Consider the following 20,224-nt stretch of genomic DNA (forward strand, 5'->3'; position numbering starts at 1 on the left):
GTGACACAGCTGGGTGTGAAAAGAAAATAAACCATACTATGGTTCTTAGGGTATGGGTTAAGAGTGACACTTTAAGAGTGCCATTGTTTTGTGTGTCTTTGTATCTGCTAAAAAAGCAACAGACGAAGTGTACGTGTGAGACAGGAAAGAAGAGGAAATGGAAGTAGGACTGCAGAGGCCTTAGTCAGCTTAATGGTCAGCTTTCAGATCAAGTAGGAGAAGGTATTGGTTTTGAAGTAATCACATTAACTCATTTTGTTATATTAAATCCTCTGTGATGGTTTGTAGCTGGGACTTATGATTTTATTGTTAAAGAAAGTAGCATAAAACAAAGACATATACTTTGATCTTAGTAAATTGATATATTTATGAACAAAGTATAGTTTTATATTCTTAAACTACAGTATTTGTAATTGGTTTAAATCTTTAATAATTTAAAATGCCTATTGAAATTTTTTAGGTTGTCAGATATCTTTCCAGTATTCCAAAAAAGGGAAAGACTACTCTCATTATTGAGAATAATTTTTCAGTTACTTTGGACATTATCACAAACTAGAAATAGCTTAAAAATATGAATATATTGAAAAATGTCTGAAATTCAAAGTTAAACTAATGTGTGTTTTTCCTCCCATTTAAAATTTTCTACAGGTTGCTTTTACAAAAACTTTTGTTCAGCATTATGCTTTCATTATGAAAACACTGAAGAAAAGTCATGAATCAGACACAATGTCTAACAGAATTGTGCATATTAGTGTTCAGTTGTTCAGCAATGAGGAGCTAGCCAGACAGGTAACAGAAGAATGTCAGCTGCTGGATATTATGGTCACTGTGCTATTATACATGATGGAAAGTTGCCTTATTAAAAGTGAGCTACAAGGTAACTCATAGTTATATTCACTAGTTCTACTATTAATATACTTTGTGTAACAAGCCATAAAAAGGTGTGTGCTTAAAAAAACTGTACTGTAAAACTAATATGTATTTTGTTAAAGAAATTTTTGAAAATTTCTAGTGAAATTTAAAGTAAAAGTTAAAATCACTTATTTAGGGCGTTCCAAAAGTTTTCATACATGGGAAAATTAACACACTCACATAGCAATAGATGTCTTGGACCGTATAGGCCATGGGTGAGAGACAATACTTCATGTAAGTGTGTGTGTGTGTAGAAAGAATTGGCCAACATATAGAGAATATTTTGTGAGTATTTTGTAAATAAAGGTACTTCTAGCTTCAGTCTCCCATTTTACCTATCCATGGTGCTTTTGGGACACTCTGTAGTTTTGTCTTTCACAGATAACTGTTAATACTTTGCTGTATTTTTCCATCTTTTTTTGTGTGATATGACCATACGTATACATATATCTGTATAGATGTGTATATAAATACATACTTTAAGAAATGTTAATAGCATACATTTCAAAAACATACATTTTAATAATTGTAGGTTTTAATACATGACTCTACCACAGTTTAGCTATTTCCTTGTTAGGCATGTTCTTTTATTTTTGAGACAGAGTTTTTTTTTTTTTTTTTTTTTGAGATAGTCTCAAGCCGTTGCCGTGGGTAGAGTGTCATGGCGTCACGGCTCACAGCAACCTCAGACTCTTGGGCTTAAGAGATTCTCTTGCCTCATTCTCCCAAGTACCTGGGACTACAGGCATCCGCCACAATGCCTGGCTATTTTAAAGTTCTAATTGTCATTGTTTGGTGGGCCGGGCTGAATTTAAACCTGCCAGCTCAGGTGTATGTGGCTGGCGCTCTAGCCGCTTGAACTACAGGCGCCAACCTGAGACAGAGTTTTACTTTGTCACCCTCAGTAGAGTGCTGTGGTGTCATAGGTCACAGGAACCTCAAACTCTTGGATTCAAGCGGTTCTCTGGTCTCAGCCTCCCAAGTAGCTGGAACCACAGGCACCCGCCACAACACCGGCTATGTTTAGAGGCAGGGTCTCACTCTGGCTTAGGCTAGTCTCGACCTCAGTGAGCTCAGGTGATCCACCCACCTTAGCCTCCCAGAGTGCTGGGATTATAGGGGTGAGCCACCATGCCTGGCCATGTACTTATTTTTTTGTCATAACCTCAACCTGACAATATTTCTGATTCTCTTCTTGTTCTCATTTCCTTGTGATCTTTCACCTTAACTTTATCTTCCTTAAATAATTTATTATGATTTGAATATTTACTTAAATAATTTATTATTATTTGAATATGTATCAGGTACACTATTGAATACTATGCATATGTTATCTCAGTTAAGCTTTTGAATAGCTCTCTGAGATTAGCTTCATTACTAGCCTAGCTTTAAAGATAGTATCCTGAGGCTTAGGAAAGTTAAGTCATTTGCCATACTTATACAGCTAGTCACTGACAGATTCAAGAAAGATTTCGTGTCTCCTGATGTCAGGACCCTTGTTTTTAACCAGAACACAGCCAGGCAGGCCTACCCTGATAGTATTGCATCTTCACTTGTTGGCACCTAGAGCTGAACTTTAAAAATAGCAACACATATTGATTAATGTCTCACATTAACTCTTAGAACTTTCATTCTTTGAGGAGAGCCTTGTAGTTGAGCCTTGCCTTGTTTCACTGTTGTCTCCTTGGGCATATCAGTTCCTATTTTCTTGTTACACTGGTCTGTCTACTCTCATAGACACCATGTTCTGATAATGTGTGTATGCTCAGTGCAGGGCATAATTCCTTATATATAATAATAGCTGTCCAGTTATGATAGCTACCATCTTTTGAGCACTCACTGTATGCCAGGCTCTTTTCTTAGTACTTTACACATATTCTTGCATTTAGCCATCAATAATTATTTGAAGTAGATATTGTTGTCTCTGTTATATAGATGAAGCAACTGTGGCTTAGGGAGTCAAAGTCAATGATCTGTGGGTTTTTTTTTTTTTTTTTTGAGATAGAGCCTTAAGCTGTCGCCCTGGGTAGAGTGCAATGGCATCACAGCTCACAGCAACCTCCAACTCCTGGGCTCGAGCGAGTCTCCTGCCTCCACCTCCCAAGTACCTGGGACTACAGGCGCCCACCATAATGCCTGGCTATCTCCATTTTTTACTTCAAGAGTATTAAACTGAGTTTTAAGTAGATCAAGCTACTTATAACTAGCCATAAATATTACAATTTTCTCTTTATTTTTTAATAGCTTTTTTCTAGCCTTGATTTAGATTATTGTTAGATAGTATTTTAAAATTTAATCTATAATGTTAGTAAATATAGGAGATAAAATGAGAATTCACATGGCCATAGCAATAGTTGAACACTAAAAGGAAAAAACTTTCTAGTAGTATATGTATGTTCTCTACCTTTTATTTAGTCTTTTGTTATATTCATTTCCACAGCATACTGCTTTGTGATTCCAAAGAACTTATAATTTTACATGCCTCTGAAATTTTAGACTTTGTTTTAGAAAACAGTCTGTGTGAAATGGAATTTAAAACCATGTGTTGCATGTCTGTAGGTGCTAGTAATCCCAGATTGCTCTTTTGCCCTACATATCAAACTACTTATTGAACTCTATTCTTTGGATGTCTACTAACCTTCAAATACACAATGTCAACAATAAAAACTCATCTTCAATCTGGCTTCTTTTTCATTATCCTGTGTGTATGTAAGCGTGTATTTTGATACCACCGTCTAAACCAGGCGTCCTCAAACTTTTTAAACAGGGGGCCAATTCATTGTCCCTCAGACCGTTGGAGGGCTGGACCATAGTTTTAAAAAAACAAACAAACTATGAACAAATTCCTGTGCACACTGCACATATTTTGAAGTAAAAAAACAAAACGGGAACAAATACAATCACACCGCCTCATGTGGCCCGCGGACTGCAGTTTGAGGACCCCTGGAAACAGTTGCCTGGGCCAGGCATGGTGGTGCATGCCTGTAATTCTAGCACTCTGGGAAGCTGAAGTGGGTGGATTGCTTAAGTTCGGGAGTTTGAGATCAACCTGAGCACAAGCAAGACATAGTATTTGCTAAAAATAGAAAGATTAGCTGGCCATCCTGGTGTGTGCCTGTAGTCCCAGATACTTGGGAAGCTGAGGCAAGAGGGTTACTTGAGCCCAGGAGTTTGAGGTTGCACTGAGCTACAATGATACCACTGTATTCTACCCAGCATGATAGAGTTGGACTCCATCTCAAAACAGAACAAGAAAACAGTTGCCCAACCTAAAAATCTGGGAGTTATCTTTGACTTGCTTTTACTCCTTGAAGATATAAGAGACATCACCACTCTATCATGTAAATTTCTTTACATAGCCACTCTCTTTCATCTCTGCTTCTTCATGCCACTACTCTAGTTCCAGACATTGCCTGCCGTCTCTGGAATTCTGATCTCTATTTATTACCAACTTCCTACAGTCACTCTTAACACTACCCATCTGATTATGTTCCCTCCCTCAAAACCTTTGCAGTGGCTTGCCATTCTCATCATGTGAACACTAAACTCCTGACGCTGCTTTATAAGGCCCTCTAGTCTCATTTGTACCATTTCATTCTTTGCCTGAGTAATGCCAGCCTTTTCATACATACTGCTTTCTGTTACCCAGAATGACATTTGCTCCCCGTCCCTAGTTTATCTGGCTAATCTTAATTCCTACTGTATTTTATAGGTCCTAGTTTAAACATCACTTCCTCAGGAGAATCTTTTCTTGAGTTGTAGGCTAGCTTTATTTGTTCTTCTTACTCCCCGTACTTTTCCCAAATTACAGTCCATATCACACGTTTTAGATATTAATTTCAGTAGAGAGAGACCATGTAAGTCTTGATTTATTTACTACTTTTTTTTTCAGAGCTTAGTTGAATACCTCACCCTCAGTAGGTGTTCAGGAATTATTGATGAGTGAATTTCATTTAATACGGAGTCATTGCTGTTTATATCTGTATTGTGGAAAGTACCAATTTATGTAAACGTAGAAGTCCTAATCATTTTATTCCATTTAAGATTCCATGGTGTTTTTCCACAAGAACAGTAATATTTAAAGCAGTGGCAGGAAAATAGTGATTTATTAATTATATTCTGCTTACTGATCTTCTGGTTTCAATGAAATATTAATAGAACAATGATTCTCAATTTTTGATTAAAAATAATCCCAACATCACTCAGTGCCTTTAATACCAGTGACTTACCAGCTTACAGTGGCAGTAGTTGTTGGTTGGGGGCTGCGTTTCAGAATCTCAGATGTGGGTAATGTGTAAAAGGTGCCCTCACCCTTATTTCTTCATTGAGTTGTATCCTTTCTTATCCATTGAGATACTTGTTATTGTTAAACTTAAGAGTTGTGTAAAATAATTAGGGCTGAAACCTAAATTTAACATGTGGATATACAGTAGAGGTCCTCCTCACTGATGAGTTTGACAGGTAGGCAGTTAATTGATTAAGTTGGTTTAAGTGAGGAATCATTTAAAAAATGATATGTAGGGTGGCGCCTGTGGCTCAAAGAAGTAGGGCGCTGGCCCCATGTGTCAGAGGTGGTGAGTTCAAGCCCAGCCCCAGTCAGAAACTGCAAAAAAAAAAAAAAAAAAAAAAAAAGTATACGCTTTAAACATTTTGTTTCAATTTAAAACACAGAAAAGTGTTGTTCATTCTTTAATCTTCTAATTTTGAGTAATGCACTTTCAGAATATGGTTTCTTTGATTGGAGTTCTCGCTTATCCTTCTTATATATATCATATCTGTAAAATATTATCTGTGAATTCTCGGTTTAGTCTACTTAAAGTAGAGCTAGATTATAAAGATCTTTGTGAAGTAATCTGAGTGTGAAATACAGGCTTTTATGATTTTTTTTTCCTGCCCAAAGGTTTTTAAGCTTTTTCCCTGGTACTTTTTTTTTTTTTTTTTTCCAGTTTTTGGCCGGGGCTGGGCTTGAACCCACCACCTTTGGCATATGGGGCTGGGGCCCTACTCCTTTGAGCCACAGGCGCCATCCATTTTTTTTTGTGTGTGTGTTTTCTTTGGCCGGGGATGGGTTTGAACCCACCACCTCCGGCATATGGGACCAGCGCCCTACTCCTTGAGCCACAGGAGTACCGCCCCCCTGGTACTTTTTTTAAAAAAATAGATGGGATCTCTCTCTGTTGCCCAGGCTGGAGTGTGGTAACACAATCATAACTCATTGCAGCCTCGAATTCTTGGGCTCATGTGATTCTCTAGACCTTACTTTTATTGTCTTTCAAAAGCATTTGGTCCAGTTTCTGTAATATCTCTCTTTATACATTCATATTTCATTAGTTCAGATACTTTAGATTTCCTTTTTATAATTATAAAAAGAACAATGAGCATGAGAAAAACCAAAAAATGAGTTGGGTTTTTTAGTACCAAAAAGTACTAAACCATGTACTTTAGTTTGTGTGCTAGGGAATACGCTACTAATCTTGAACATTTCAGGTTTTATGGTAATACCCCGTTTCCCCGAAAATAAGACAGTGTCTTATTTTAAGGTGTGCTCCCAAAGATGCTCTAGGTCTTATTTTCAGGGGACGTCTTATCTTTCCTGTAAGTAGGTCTTATTTTTGGAGGATGTCTTATTTTTGGGGGAACAGGGTAGTATTTTTTTATTTTATTTTATTTTTTTATTTTAATTTTTTTGAGACAGAGTCTTCTTATGTCGCTTTCGGTAGAGTGCCGTGGCGCCACAGCTCATAGCAACCTCAAACTCTTGAGCTTAAGTGATTCTCTTGCCTCAGCCTCCCAAGTAGCTGGGACTACAGGTGCCTGCCACAACGCCCAGCTTTTTTTTTTTTTGTTGCAAATGTTGTTTAGCTGGCCGAGGCCCAGTTTGAACCTGCCAGCATTGGTGTATGTGGCTGGTGCTGTAACTATAGACTCTGTGCTATGGGCACTGAGCTGGTAATAGTATGTTTTATAATGAGAACAAAGATCTCCTTAGTCCAGTGAATCAGTTAAATTGGAATAGATTAAGAGAGCTATTGTTTTCTTTTTTCTTTGGAGACAGAATCTTACTCTGTTGCCCAGGTTAGAGTAATGTGGCTTTAGCCTATCTCATAGCAACTTCAAACTTCTAAGTTCAAGCGATCCTCCTGCTTTAGACTGCCACAACACCCAGTTACCTTTTCTATTTTTAGTAGAGATGGCATCTCGCTCTTGCTCAGGCTAGTCTTGAAATCCTGAGTCCAAGGGATCCTCCTTTCTAGGCCTCCCAGAGTGATAGAATTATAGGCCTGATCCACTGCACCTGGCCAACAGAGCAAATTTTTGATGATAAAGATTTTGTGCAAGCCCAATTTTTCCCCCAGCAATGTTTTTCAGCCTTTTTTTTTTATTTTTAAAGGCTTAGGAAGTTTATGTGTATTTTTTTCTTCTTTTATCTTTGAAATACTGTTTGCTAAAAATCGTATTTACATATTCTTTGGATAGAAGAAAGCAAATATATCATTTCAAAATCTTACATATTTCATCAGATGGAATGAGGCATAAAGATGTTTTAACTATCAGAACTGAAAATATCGTATTGTTATTAGAATCAAGAAAATAAGGTTTTATAAAATAGATTAGTATCATGTAATATATTGCATATGTAGTAATAATTACTATTATAATCTGCTAAATGCATTTTTAATGCTCCATTTAATTACCTTAATATACATCTTTTTATTTTTCATTTTATAGACCAGGAAATTGATTCAGAGAGTCTAAATAACATGCCTAAAACCATATTAGGTATTAAATGGTAGGCTGGGGTTTGAATTTAGGTGTCTCCTGGTTTTAAAGTGTACAATAATCCATGTCATTGGTTAAGTTTTTTAAAAAACTTATGTATTTAATTTTGGGCTATGTGTCTTTTTTAGATGAAGAAAATAGTTTACATGTGGTAGTAAACTGTGGAGAAGCATTGCTGAAGAATAACACTTACTGGCCTCTTGTTAGTGATTTTATTAATATTCTTTCTCATCAAAGTGTTGCTAAGAGATTTTTGGAGGATCATGGTTTGTTAGTTACATGGATGAACTTTGTATCTTTCTTTCAAGGTATGAATTTTTACCCTTTCTGTTAATTTTTTTTTTTGGTTTATAGTATGCCTGTTGCTAAACTATTAAATACTGATTAAAATTTAATAGTACATCTATTCATACACATAAATGTCTCATTATTTGAAATAATTGTTATTTGTAAGTACTTTAATAAATTGTGAAAACAGAATTGGAAAATGTCAAATTATTAAAAAGGAAACAGGTGTGTAAGTTTTTGATCATCTTAAAACATTAATCTAGAAATGTGAAATCTATGCTCCATTAATGATACATAACACTTTTGTAAAAATTTCAGCTAACATCAATTAAAATTGTTTTGATTTTCTTATTTAAAGGTATTACATTTGTTATGGAAGAGACAAATCACAAGGTGTTTGTAGTTTATAAAAACATTCTAAAAAGACTAGATCATTTTAAATAATTTACTTATTTCTGTATGTATTATGCCATTTATGGATTTATGTGCATATTTGTGACTGGGAAATGTTTTACTTGATTTTTAATCTGAATGTCTGCTTTAATTTTTGCAAGGTATGAATTTAAACAAGCGAGAACTAAACGAACATGTGGAATTTGAGTCTCAAACCTACTATGCTGCCTTTGCTGCTGAACTTGAGGCCTGTGCTCAGCCAATGTGGGGGCTCTTATCACATTGTAAAGTTAGGGTATGTTGGAAATATTTTGTTAATTCCTGTATTTTCTGTAAAAAATAATTATGTAGGCTCGGCACCTGTGGCTCAAGTGGCTAAGGTGCTAGCCATATCATATACACCTGAGCTGGAGGGTTCGAATCCAGCCTGGGCCTGCCAAACAACAATGATGGCTGCAACCAAAAAAATAGCCAGGCATTTTGGCAGGTGCCTGTTGTCCCAGCTACTTGGGAGGCGGAGACAAGAAAATTGCTTGAGCCCAGGAGTTGGAGGTTGCTGTGAGCTATGATGCTACAGCACTCTACCCAGGCAACAGCTTGAGGCGCTGTCTCAAAAAAAGAAAAAAAAATTATGTAAGGAAAAGGTTTGTGAAAACAGGTTTATTTACTTATATACAATGTACAATGTTTAATTCTGTTTCAAATTGAATTCAGCTTTGTGAAAGCTGACCAGTGGGTAATTATTTTCTTTTTTTTTTTTTTTTTTTTTTAATTTGGCCGGGGCTGGGTTTGAACCCACCACCTCCGGCATATGGGACCGGCGCCCTACTCCTTGAGCCACAGGGGCCGCCCAGGGTAATTATTTTCTTAGACATGTTGGAATTCATCTGTATTATCAGATCTTCACAGACTGCCCCTATTGTGAATAGTCTTTGGAATTATTATAAGTTTCAAAGAACTATTAATAGTAATTCTTCACATTCATTATTAATTTTTTTATTTTACCCACTAACAGTTGTATAATGCTTCTTTTCTTTTAAGGGGTAGGAGAGTCTTCAGTAAAGTTTATAATTCTAAGATTCTAAGCACAAAATCTGTGTAAATTTCACAAAACTTCCAGCTGTTGATATATTGTATCATGCAAGCATTGGTTGATTGGGTATCCAGAAACCTTGGGCAGTCCAGAAAAATGGAATCCCTTGACTCTATTAAATTAAAAACTTGACTAAGATTTTGATATATGGACCCTAAGAAGTCCAGCCTGTTAGCCTGAGCCAAGAAGCATGCTGGAAAAGATTTTATAGTGGAAATGTTTTAAAGACCTGGATTCTTGTCTTGGCTCAGCTTCTTTCTACTTGGATGAGTTAGTCAATTCATTTAAAACTATTTGACCTTGGCTCGGTGCCTGTAGCTCAAGCTGCTAAGGTGCCAGCCACATACACTTGAGCCGGTGGGTTCGAATCTGGCCCGGGCCGCCAAACAACAATGACTGCTGCAACCAAAAAATAGCCAGGCGTAGTGGCAGGTGCCTGTAATCCCAGCTACTTGGGAGGAGGAGGCAGGAGACTAGCTTGAGCCCAGCAGTTGGAGGTTGCTGTGAGCTGTGAGCTATGATGCTACAGCACTCTACCCAGGGAGACAGCTTGAGGTTCTGTCACAAAAAAACAAACAAACAACTATTTGATCATCTCAGTCTATTTTATTCTTAAAAAAAAAAAAGAAAAGGGAAATAGGACAGTAAATCTTACTCTTCCTCGTAGGTTATTATGGGGCTGTCTTCCATTTATCTTTAAATGTATGTGTTTCTCTAAGCAGATTTATATTTTCTTCATTAGTTGAGCTGTTCTCTAAATGCACATGATTCACAACTTTGTTACATATAGTCTTAACAGTTTCACATTCCTGACAGGTCTGGTTATTTATGTAGATCTCCTTTTAGGCACATGAATTTTTTCTTCTTCCAAATTTGGTTTTAAGCAAAGATATTTATACGGTACTCATATGTTCTGCCTTCCCTTTTTTACTGTGTAAAATATACATAATGTAAAATTTGCCCCTTTAACCATTTTTAGGTGTTCAATTCAGTGACATTAAGTGCATTCACAATGTTGTACAACCATCACTAATATCCATTTCCAATACTTTTCTATCAGCCCAAAAGAAACTCTGTACCCATTAAACAATAACATTAGGGAATTTATAATACTTTGGGGGTTTCTTGAAATGGAACTTGATTTAATTCTACTTAAAATCTATTTCAGCTTTCATTTGCTTTTAGAAATATGTAAAAGGAAGTATATTGTGTTATTGTGTTCTTTGATTTTCATATTTGTTATTGGTTGTTTATTAAGGAATGATTTCTTGAAATGGCAGATATAGTGGTCATCTTGAAATCATTTTGCATTATATATGTAGTGCATATAATTATTGTTATGTTCTATAAGTTGATGTTGAAAATATACATGTTTATTTACTATAAAATTTACCTATATTTATTATTTTAGGAAACTCAAGAATATACCCGAAATGTTGTTAGGTACTGCCTTGAAGCACTTCAAGATTGGTTTGATGCTATTAACTTTGTAGATGAGGTATGTATATTTTTAATATATGCAAATGCATTTAAGAAAAGATATATTAGATCCCGCTTAATGCTAAAAAGACTGAAAATCTTTTTGTGTGATAGAGAAAGAAATCAGAGTGAACATAATATTAGGCTTAAACAAAGAAATTGAAAAGGGAGGCCTGTTCTTTGACATTTAGGAGATTCTAGAGTGTACTAATGTGTGCTATTTTCTAGAGAAGAGTGGCATAATTTCTCTGTTACTAAGTGTGTATGTTTCATTATTTCTCAGGACTGAAAATTAGTTTCAGTTGAATATGTATAAATGTGCAAATGTGAGGAGAGATTAATGGAGGGGTTATCACAACTTTATTAATGGGTATCGTTCTTCTTTTCAGGATATGTAGGAAAAGATGAGCTTGAACAAAGGTGATTGTTATTAATAATGGACTTAGAAGAATTGGCACAGGACTTGCTAATGTATGTCAACCAACAAATGGTTGCTTCTTTCTTTCTATCTATCTATCTATTTTTTTTGAGACAGAGTCTCAAAAATCTAGTCTCAATCTACCCTGGTAGATTGCCGTGGCGTCATAGTTCACAGCAACCTCCAACTCTTGGACTCAAGCAATCCTCTTGCCTCAGTTTTTCACTTGTTAGTAGAAATGGGGGTCTTGCTTTTTGCTCAGGCTGGTACCGAACTCGGAGCTCAAACAATCCACCCGCCGTAGCCTCTCAGAGTGTTAGGATTACAGCCGTGAGCCACTGCTCCTAGTCCAAATGGTTGCTTTTGTTAGCCAAGTTTACCATCAGAAGCTCCTTGTGTTCCTCTTATGAAGTAGGATCAGAATATGCCACATGCAGAAGGAAAAACATGGTTTAGACAACTTGACCCTACCCTTCTATCTGATTTCTGAACACTGGGCATATACAAGTGGTCACCCTTAAAGTCATCATACATAGGGAAAATGGGAAATTGTAGCTCTATGTACCTTTATTTATAAAATATTCATCCATCACCAAAAATATTTACTAAATATTCTCTACATGTTGGGAACTCTTTGTAAAATTTCATAATGAATATTTTGTAAATAAAAGTATATTAAGGCACAATTTCCTAGTTTCCCTGTGTATAGCGACTTTAGAGGTGATCTTTGGGACATCCAGTAGAATTCTTGCTCTGTGTGTGTGTATATTTGGCACAATCACAGATTTATTGAGAAGTTGGATATATAAAGAAGTTTCCTTTCTTGAATTATTTGTGAGTTAAGTTGTTGCTCTATTGTCCCCCAAATACTTCAGTATGTATTTCCTACCAACAAGGACATTGTCTTCTATAATCATAATATCACTACACAAATCTATTATTACCATCTAATCCAATGATGTTCTTTGTAGAAAAAATCGCATGTTGTATTTTGTTATCTCTCTAGTCTCCTTCTGGAACAGTTTCTCAGTCTTACTCTGCTTTTTCAGACAGTGACATTTTGAAGAGTATAGATGAATTATTTTATAGAATTTCACTCACTTTGGATTTCCCTCATGATTAAGTTCAGATTATATATCTTTTTCAGGAATATTATAGAAGTGATGTAGTCTTCTCATTGCATCTTACCTGGTGGTTTGTGATTTGTATTTATTCTGTTATTGATGATGTTACCTTTGGTCACTTGGCACCTGGTATTTCTGGGTCCAGAGCCCACATCTCTTCACCGTGACAGTTACCCTTTTTCTTATTGCAATTAATATTACATATTGCAAAGATATACTTTGAAGTTATACAAATGTATCTGTTTTCTCATCCAGTATTCATTTATTTTTTGAGACAGTGTCTCACTCTGCCACTTTGGCTTAGAATGCAGTGGCATGGTCACAGCTCCTGGGCTCAGGCAATCCTCCTGTTTTAGTTTCTCAAGTAGCTAGGGCTACAGCCATATGCTGCCTTGCCTGGCTAAGTTTTCTTTTTCTTTTTCTGTAGAGACAAGGTCTAACTATGTTTACCATGCTGGTCTTGAACTCCTGGCCTCAAGTGATCCTCCTACCTCAGCCTCCCAAAGTGCTGAGATTATTGTATTTATTTATTTTTATCTGTAGGAATTCATAATTTCTATTTTATTCAGTGGGTGATAAGCCATCACTATTATTATTTAATGCTCAAATTGTTTCAGATTTGGCCAGTAAAAGCCCCTTCAAGCTGGTTTCTGTGTCCTTTTGCTTGTCCCATCATTCTGTGAGTACATCCTTGTTTTCTGGCCTAACAGGCTTACCTTTATAGTTTTCCCATTCCATTCCTAGAATCAGTCATTTCTTTATGGATCCCTAAAGTCACTTTTAGTGTATTTAGAAAGATTTGGGTGCTAGGTGCATTGCTGTTGGGTCGTCACTGCTTACAGGCCTCTGTTCACTAACAGAGGATTTATATGCATGTACATATACATATTGCTGCATTCATTTTTCTGTCTCTATATAGTCAAGTCTATAAATTCAAATTTACATGTTTAATTCCAAGATAACACCATAGGACTTACTCTAGTTTTCTTCAACAGGGAGAAAGCTGACTTTCACCGTTATTGATATATTTACTTAGTTAGAAAAAATTTTTATATTTATATATTTGTATTTATGTATTTTTATATGTTACCAGTTTGTCATCTCTGTTGCCTCTTTCCCTGTAGGGATGTCCCCTTCTCCCTGCTTTGAGTTCGAGTCCTCATCTTGTTACCTTTTTCTTCATATGTATATACCTTCCTCATCTGCCTTGGGCTCTGATTCCCCACTTTGAACTACCCTTCTTTGAAGAAGGCCTTATCACTTTATTTGTGCTTTGACCTCCCACACCAGGCTTTTTGTCTTTTTGAAGGTTCATGCCATTTTGCTCTGGCTATTTTTCTTGTTGTTTTTTTTTTTTTTTTTTTTTTTTTTGGCCAGGGCTGGGTTTGAACCCGCCACCTCTGGCATATGGAGTCAGCGCCCTACTCCTTTGAGCCACAGGTGCTGCCCGTTGTTTTTTTTCTGAGTCAGTCTCAGTCTGTTGTCCATGCTGGAGTACCGTGGCACTTAGCCTTCAACCTAGATCTTGTCCATTTGCATTCTGATTCTACCTTCAACAAATCACCTTGATTTTTCAGACCAGTTGTCTTTGGTCTTTAAATTTAAAATTTGTTTATAAATGGAAATGAGTCAGTCTTCAGAGCATACATTCTCCAGCCTCCACACAGCTCTGTCCTACTTTCAACCTGCTTTAGTCCTTCTTTGCCTCATCTAAGATTAATCCCTCAGCAGGAGCTTTTCTCAACATGGTTCTCGTTGCTGTTTGAAACTTTGGGAATTATTATTGAAATGGTAGCAGGACTAAGACAACAGGAAGATTGAAGTGGGGGAAAATTATACACAGAGTTATGTAGCAAATGATATGAAATTAACACATGGTTAGAATCAAGAGTGGAGTTAGGGCTGCTTCCGCTCTCGGCGCAGGCGCGGCAGCGTGGCCGGCCAGCGGAGGGGGCCTGGGAGAGGAGCGGACACCGCCAGCCAGGATGGTGCTGGAGAGCGTCTCCCGCATCGTGGAGGTGCAGCTGCCCGCGTATCTTAAGCGGCTCCCAGTCCCCCAGAGCACTACCGGGTTCGCCAGGCTTACAGTTTCACAATGGCTTCGGTTACTACCTTTCCTTGGTGTACTTGCACTACTTGGCTACCTTGCGGTTCGTCCATTCCTTCCGAAGAAAAAACAACAAAAGGATAGCTTGATTAATCGTAAAATACAAAAGGAAAATCCAAAAGTGGTGAATGAAATAAACATTGAAGATTTGTGTCTTACTAAAGCAGCTTATTGTAGGTGTTGGCGTTCTAAGACGTTTCCTGCCTGTGGTGGTTCACATAACAAACACAACGAATTGACAGGAGATAATGTGGGCCCCCTAATACTGAAGAAGAAGGAAGTATAATAGTAATGAATTAGGGCGCCTGTAGCCCAGCGGTTATGGCACCAGCTGCATACACCCAGGCTGGAGGGTTTGAACCCAGCCCGGGCCTGCTAAAACAACAGTGACAACTGCAACAAAAAAATAAATAGCCGGGCGCTGTGGTGGGCGCCTGTAGTCCCAGCTATCTGGGAGGCTGAGGCAAGAGAATCGCTTAAGCCCAAGAGTTTGAGGTTGCTGTGAGCTGTGATGCCACGGCACTGTACTCAGGGCAACAGCTTTGAGACTCTGTCTAAAAAAAAAAATAGTAATAGGATTGAATTCAATTGTATAAAGTCTTACAACAATATTTTCTTATTATTTGTGTATAGTAATTATTAGTACTAGTTGAATAATTATTTGTCAGTTTATTTTCTTGCTAAACTACTGTTTATATTTGATACTTTTGTATATTCAAATAAGCACTTAATAGAAATTAAATTGTCAAGCCTCTTATTTTGACTTCAAAGAATTAATGTATCTTCCGACACAAATTTAATTGAGAAAAATATAAATTTTGGCAGTGAGTCAAAAGCTGTTTCTTTGAATATCACTATTTTCAACAGAATCCCTTATTATGAAAATTTCCTTCCACATTGTTAAATATACTTTTCATATCTTTTTTGTTTTGATAATTTCAAGTGTTTTTTTTTTCCTTTTGGCCTTTCACACTCCACTTAGATGAATTAAGAAAACTATTGCCATCAAGAATTACTTGAGTTTTCACACACATTAACTCTTTGATACATAGAGATTGTTGCCTAATTAATTTGAATATCATTTCAGAAAAGAAGTAAAGGATATAAAGAGTTCCATTGAGATTTGTTATTTATCTTATAAAGATTTATTTACTTTACAAAAGATGTGTATGTGTATCTTGAACCATTTGGCTCAGCAACAGCTGGGGTGGAATGGCAAGAATACAGTTGAACTTACGGGCTGTTGCAGTGTAAAGTATATCTGAATTCATATTAAATTGATAAATAGTTCAGTGTTCAAAATGGTGTGTATATGAAAGTTTTTCTCCTTTTAACATTTTAACCATGAATATAAAATTAACAATTTTCCTTTAGTATTCAAGGGGGGATTGGTTCCAGGGTTGCATGTGAATACCAGAATCTGTGCATGATCAAGTCCCTCAGGGCTGTAACCTACATAAGTGAAAATTTGGTTCTCTGCACAGGTGTGAGTGGGTTTTCATATCCTGTGAATACAGATCTGTGTTTGCTTGAAAAAAAAAGTCCTTTTTTTTTTTTTTGCAGTTTTTGGCCAGGGCTGGGTTTGAACCCGCCACCTCTGGCATATGGGGCCAGCACCCTACTCCTTTGAGCCACAGGTCCTTACGTGGGTCCATCCAGTTCAAACCCATTTTGTCTAAAGGTCACCTGTGCATAAAAGTTCACAAAATAAACTTACTGGAGACTCTTTTAAATGTTTGTAATTTTTTAGCCTACTATTAAGAGTCTTTTTAGTTTCATCTATCTATGAAAAGTACAATTCATTTAGTAGCTCACTGTGCTTTCTTTTTATATGAAGAAGGTATAAGAGGCAGTCATATTTAATCTTTCTTCCATTAATATAGCTAGTAAGTATTGAGCACTTATATAGTACCAGACCCTACAGTAAGCATGGTACTTGTATTTTTAAGTTTTACATATAATTTTCATATGTTGTACTACATGATCTTTACCTTATCATGACCAATCACATGAATTTTAAAAAGCTGGAGTTAGAAATGTAGTCTCCGTTTTTTTGAGATGTCTTACAAGGTGTATGTACAAGATTGTTGTCCTTTCCTCCACCTGTTAATGGATAGAAATACAATGTTGCTCTCAAAAAAAAGAGTGGAGTTAATGACAGGATCATGAATGCTATACAGAGCTGCTGAACTCAAGGAAATTATATGTATGTTCTCACACAGAAATATTTCTAGGGAGATATAGAATGTTGCAAAGAATTTAAATTGATTTTTAGAAGAAGAGAAATAAGTTCAGAATTTAAGGAATCAAACACAAATATATATAAAATATATATATGTTTTTATGTATATTTATATTTTTATATAGTGTTCAAAATTTTTCATTGTCCTCCTATCCCCTTTTTGTAGTTATACAGTAGAAATCTGTACTTATCTTTTGCAGAGATATTAAACAACACACTTGTAGTTATGTAGCAAATTATTGGTAGTTCTGGGTCCAGAGCCCACATCTCTCAATTTCTTGTCTGGTAGTGGTTTCAACTATGCTGGTTATTGGCAGTGGAAAGAGCTTTAAAGCAGGGGAATTTGAGTGTAAATGGGGCTGTGCCATGCTCCAGCTAGCTACAGGACCCTGGATAGAGTTTTAACAATTTTATTTTATATATATTTGTGTGTGTGTGGTGGGGGGAGATAGAGTCTTACTCTGTTGCCCCAGGCTAAAGGGCCATGGCTTCAGCCTATGTGATAGGAGATGAGACTGGAAAGGTAAGCCCTGTCTTCTGAGGAGTTGGGAAGTTATCAAGAGATTAAAGCCATAGAGAGTCACTAAAAGATTGTGAGTGTAAGAAGTTAAAGATTAAATTAATGTTTTAGGACGGCCACCTTCTGGCAGCATATAAAGGTTTAAATAAGGAGAAAATATGTTAGTCAAGGTGGAGAATAAGGCATTGTAAGTTAAAGGAAGGGTAGTTTATTATGAATATATAAGGATTTGGAATGGACTGGAAGGCTGAGTAGGAACTCCTGTCTCTTCGCTTTGCTTTGCTCTATATATTTGCTCATTTTTGCTTCTTTTTTCTGTATATCTTTGCCCATATGGTGAAATGTTGCATTCTTTTTTTTTTTATTGTTGGGGATTCATTGAGGTTACAATAAGCTAGGTTACACTGATTGCATTTGTTAGGTAAAGTCCCTCTTGCAATCAAGTCTTGCCCCCAGAAGGTGTGGCACACACCAAGGCCCCGCCCCCTCTCCTTCCCTCTCTCTGTTTTTTCTCCCACCCATAACCTTGTCATTAATTGTCCTCATATCAAAATTGAGTACCTAGGATTCATGCTTCTCCATTCTTGTGATGCTTTACTAAGAATAATGTCTTCCACTTCCATCCAGGTTAATACGAAGGATGTAAAGTCTCCATTTTTTTTTAATGGCTGAATAGTATTCCATGGTATACATATACCACAGCTTGTTAATCCATTCCTGGGTTGGTGGGCATTTAGGCTGTTTCCACATTTTGGCGATTGTAAATTGAGCTGCAATAAATAGTCTAGTACAAGTGTCCTTATGATAAGAGGATTTTTTTCCTTCTGGGTAGATGCCCAGTAATGGGATTGCAGGATCAAATGGGAGGTCTAGGTTGAGTGCTTTGAGGTTTCTCCATACTTCCTTCCAGAAAGGTTGTACTAGTTTGCAGTCCCACCAGCAGTGTAAAAGTGTTCCCTTCTCTCCACATCCACGCCAGCATCTGCAGTTTTGAGATTTTGTGATGTGGGCCATTCTCACTGGGGTTAGATGGTATCTCAGAGTGGTTTTGATTTGCATTTCTCTAATATATAGGGATGATGAACATTTTTTCATGTGTTTGTTAGCCATTCCTCTGTCTTCTTTAGAAAAGGTTCTATTCATGTCTCTTGCCCATTGATATATGGGATTGTTGGCTTTTTTCATGTAGATTAATTTGAGTTCTCTATAGATCCTAGTTATCAAGCTTTTGTCTGATTGAAAATATGCAAATATCCTTTCCCATTGTGTAGGTTGTCTCTTTGCTTTGGTTATTGTCTCCTGAGCTGTACAGAAGCTTTTCAGTTTAATGAAGTCCCATTTGTTTATTTGTGTTGTTGCAATTGCCATGGCAGTCTTCTTCATGAAGTCTTTCCCCAGGCCAATATCTTCTAGTGTTTTTCCTATACTTTCTTGGAGGATTTTTATTGTTTCATGCCTTAAATTTAAGTCTTTTATCCATCTCGAATCAATTTTTGTGAGTGGGGAAAACTGTTGCATTCTTATAGTTGCCTAACGTTACTATTGCAGGCATACTCCAAGACTATCTGGGAACGTATCTGAATCCCAGCTCCCGATTTTTAAGAGGGAGGGAGAAACTCATTGCTCAGGTTAAGTTAGGACACCCTGGTCCTGATTCCATTAAGATTGGCTGCTATAAACTTGACTGTAAGGTCTTAATCCCTATGTGTGTGATTGGGGTGCCAGGAAGCAGAGGGGTCATGTTTGGAGAAGATGGGAGGGTTATGAGCTAGCAGACACCACAAAAGGTGTCTTATAGAGGGTAATAATAAAAGCAGAAGCTAGCAGTAAAATCTAAGTGCTAAATGTTGAGGGCCTGAGCTAAGGTTATTTAGGTGCAGTGTAGAAAGGGAGAAGAAAGATTTAAGAGATACTTAAAGAATCAAATAAACTTAATTTGGTCTTTCATTGAATCTAGGAGGTTTGTGAGAAGGAAGGAGTCTTTGTTTTGTGTTTAAATTACTGGTTATCTAGGGAAGAAACATTGAGTTTTAGGGCAAAGATGCTGAGTTTGGTTTGGGCACACTGTATTTGTGGTCCCTATGGGATATTAAGTTGATGTTCAGTAGATACTTTTTTTTTCCTATCCCAGCAGCAGTTCAATTCAGTAGATACTTGAATGTAAGATTTGGAGTTTAGAAGTGAGATTTTTTAAAGGAAAACACCCCCAGAGAAAGGGCAAAACAGTTGAGCAAGGCGGAATAAAAATAGTTTAGCTAGCTTTCTTTTAAACCAGCAGCTAAATTACTTATCTGAGCAGTTCCTGCTTTTACTAGAAGCCTGGCCTGTAAGGGATACAGCTTGCAAACACCCCTGCTAGGTCTGTAAACACTCTGAAGAAGTAATGGCCATAGAAGGAAGCTGTGTGCAAGGCCTAGGATGGAACATTAACCAGGCCGTCCCCTGCCCAGTCAGCAGTCAAAACAAATACCCATTGTGGGGATCTGTATTATGGCCAGGGCAGAGATCAGCTCAAGCCCTGAGACATGGGCAGGAGGGCTTGCACCCCCTTATCACAGAAGAAGACACCTCTGGGTGGAGATCAGAGGGAAATTTTTCTGCTCTACTGATTTTTTAGGGGAGCCTTACACTGTCAGGGTGTCTGTTCCACAGAGAACTATAGGCATTTAACACCGCCCCCCGCCCCAGGGAAGTTCTGTGTGTGACCACAGACCGGAGGTTGCCCCCACACAAGGCTCAGGTTTTGGATCTCTTAAGGCTGCTTAGACCTTTAAAGTTAATGGTTATAAATAGAATAAAAACTAACATGCTTACTCAGAGAAAACTGCTGACATTTTTGTTCCCTTCCTCAGCTTACCCTCTGGGCTA

General features: G+C 37.1%; 2 protein-coding genes across 8 annotated transcripts in view; both read left to right on the forward strand.

The window, feature by feature from the left end:
- UBR3 (ubiquitin protein ligase E3 component n-recognin 3) overlaps positions 1 to 20,224 on the forward strand; it is a 233,625-nt gene that overhangs the window by 63,860 nt on the left and 149,541 nt on the right. For all 7 annotated transcript variants that reach the window (XR_008381290.1, XM_053597855.1, XM_053597858.1 and 4 more), the window contains exons 8-11: positions 649 to 877; positions 7,821 to 8,000; positions 8,535 to 8,668; positions 10,878 to 10,964. Coding sequence is in view for 6 of the 7 variants with exons in the window: in XM_053597855.1 (XP_053453830.1) it covers positions 649 to 877; positions 7,821 to 8,000; positions 8,535 to 8,668; positions 10,878 to 10,964 (630 nt within the window). In the remaining variant the exon portion in view is untranslated. The remainder of the gene's footprint in view (positions 1 to 648; positions 878 to 7,820; positions 8,001 to 8,534; positions 8,669 to 10,877; positions 10,965 to 20,224) is intronic.
- LOC128590541 (CDGSH iron-sulfur domain-containing protein 2-like) lies at positions 14,419 to 15,085 on the forward strand. Its single transcript, XM_053597876.1, has one exon. It carries the CDS (start codon positions 14,473 to 14,475, stop codon positions 14,878 to 14,880), a length of 408 nt encoding a protein of 135 aa, XP_053453851.1. The 5' UTR covers positions 14,419 to 14,472; the 3' UTR covers positions 14,881 to 15,085.

The sequence above is a fragment of the Nycticebus coucang genome, chromosome 7 (genome assembly GCF_027406575.1).
Source record: "Nycticebus coucang isolate mNycCou1 chromosome 7, mNycCou1.pri, whole genome shotgun sequence".
In the NCBI taxonomy this organism is placed as follows: domain Eukaryota; kingdom Metazoa; phylum Chordata; class Mammalia; order Primates; family Lorisidae; genus Nycticebus; species Nycticebus coucang.